This window comes from Trichinella spiralis (genome assembly GCF_000181795.1).
Source record: "Trichinella spiralis strain ISS 195 chromosome Unknown Scfld2638, whole genome shotgun sequence".
NCBI classification, from domain to species: Eukaryota; Metazoa; Nematoda; class Enoplea; order Trichinellida; family Trichinellidae; genus Trichinella; species Trichinella spiralis.
The window spans coordinates 1-1046 of NW_003529577.1; the positions used below are offsets into that span (position 1 = coordinate 1).

A 1046-nucleotide genomic window follows, 5' to 3' on the forward strand; every position below is an offset into this window, starting at 1 on the left:
CTACATATAACTACTTAAGGATAAAGGCATTCCTGGCGAACATTATTGGCATTTGTCAGAGCGAACAATGCTTAAATATGATTGCATGATGAAGCACCGTCCCAGCTGTTGAATGATATGCTGGTCTTGCTGTTCGGTTACGAACCATGTATCTTATTCCGGTAAATATTTTTGAAACAAATGTAAACTGACTTCTTTCTGCTACAATCCAGCATCAAATTCAAAGACTCCTGACAGTAGGCATTTCATGGTCATATGGTGCGGCATAAAAACCAAGAAAATATGGGCCCAAAACACTTTGACTACTTGGTCAGAGTTGTTCACTCGCCAGCGCAGTCCATTGACTTCAAAATTTCCTGTGAAAGGCAACCACGCCAAGTGAAGCATTTAGCAGCATAATTCATCAAGTTACATTCCTCATAAATACTAATTAATACGCTAAATTTAAGTCAAGATTGCTGGCAGTAAGCAATCACCGCTTCTCCTCGTTGAAGCGTTGGAGTGTCAGAGGCTTCCCCACAATAAATGCGCTACGTCTACTCAGAGTAACAACATCTTATGGACAGCGCATAGCGGTGAACGTAAGCCGACGAAGAGGGAAGCGAGACAGTTGTTCACAAGAAATGAGTACGTGAAAACAATTCTGACATGCTCACAGCTCATGTCATCCTGATGTAGACGCCTCGCTTTCATGAACAGTTCATATATTCAGTTATGAAATCATTGCTGTCCGCTTACGCTTATCTCCCGTGGCACTCATGACAACCTAGCGCAATCTCCGGTCCATATCCTTCGTCGGCGGAGCTTGTCGTCAATTATGGACGAAGTGGCAGAGTGAGAACCACCGGCATGAAACGAATTAACGTCGTGGGGATAACCCGAGGAACGCTGTCGTCATTATTTGAAAACACTGGCGGAGCGAGTACATCTCGATGATAATACTCTCATCAGAGTGTTAAAGAAGACCGTATTGGAGTAGTTGCAGTTTCCGAGAAATGGAAATCCTTTAGAAACTGGATGGCAGCACCTGGCGCCGTAGATTTAAT

General features: G+C 43.6%; 1 protein-coding gene across 1 annotated transcript; it reads left to right on the top strand.

Moving 5' to 3' along the window:
* The first annotated feature begins 282 nt into the window (after positions 1 to 282).
* Tsp_15827 (conserved hypothetical protein) lies at positions 283 to 673 on the top strand. Its single transcript, XM_003368343.1, has 2 exons — positions 283 to 378; positions 455 to 673. Exons 1-2 carry the CDS (start codon positions 283 to 285, stop codon positions 671 to 673), a joined length of 315 nt encoding a protein of 104 aa, XP_003368391.1.
* The last annotated feature ends 373 nt before the right edge of the window (positions 674 to 1046 follow it).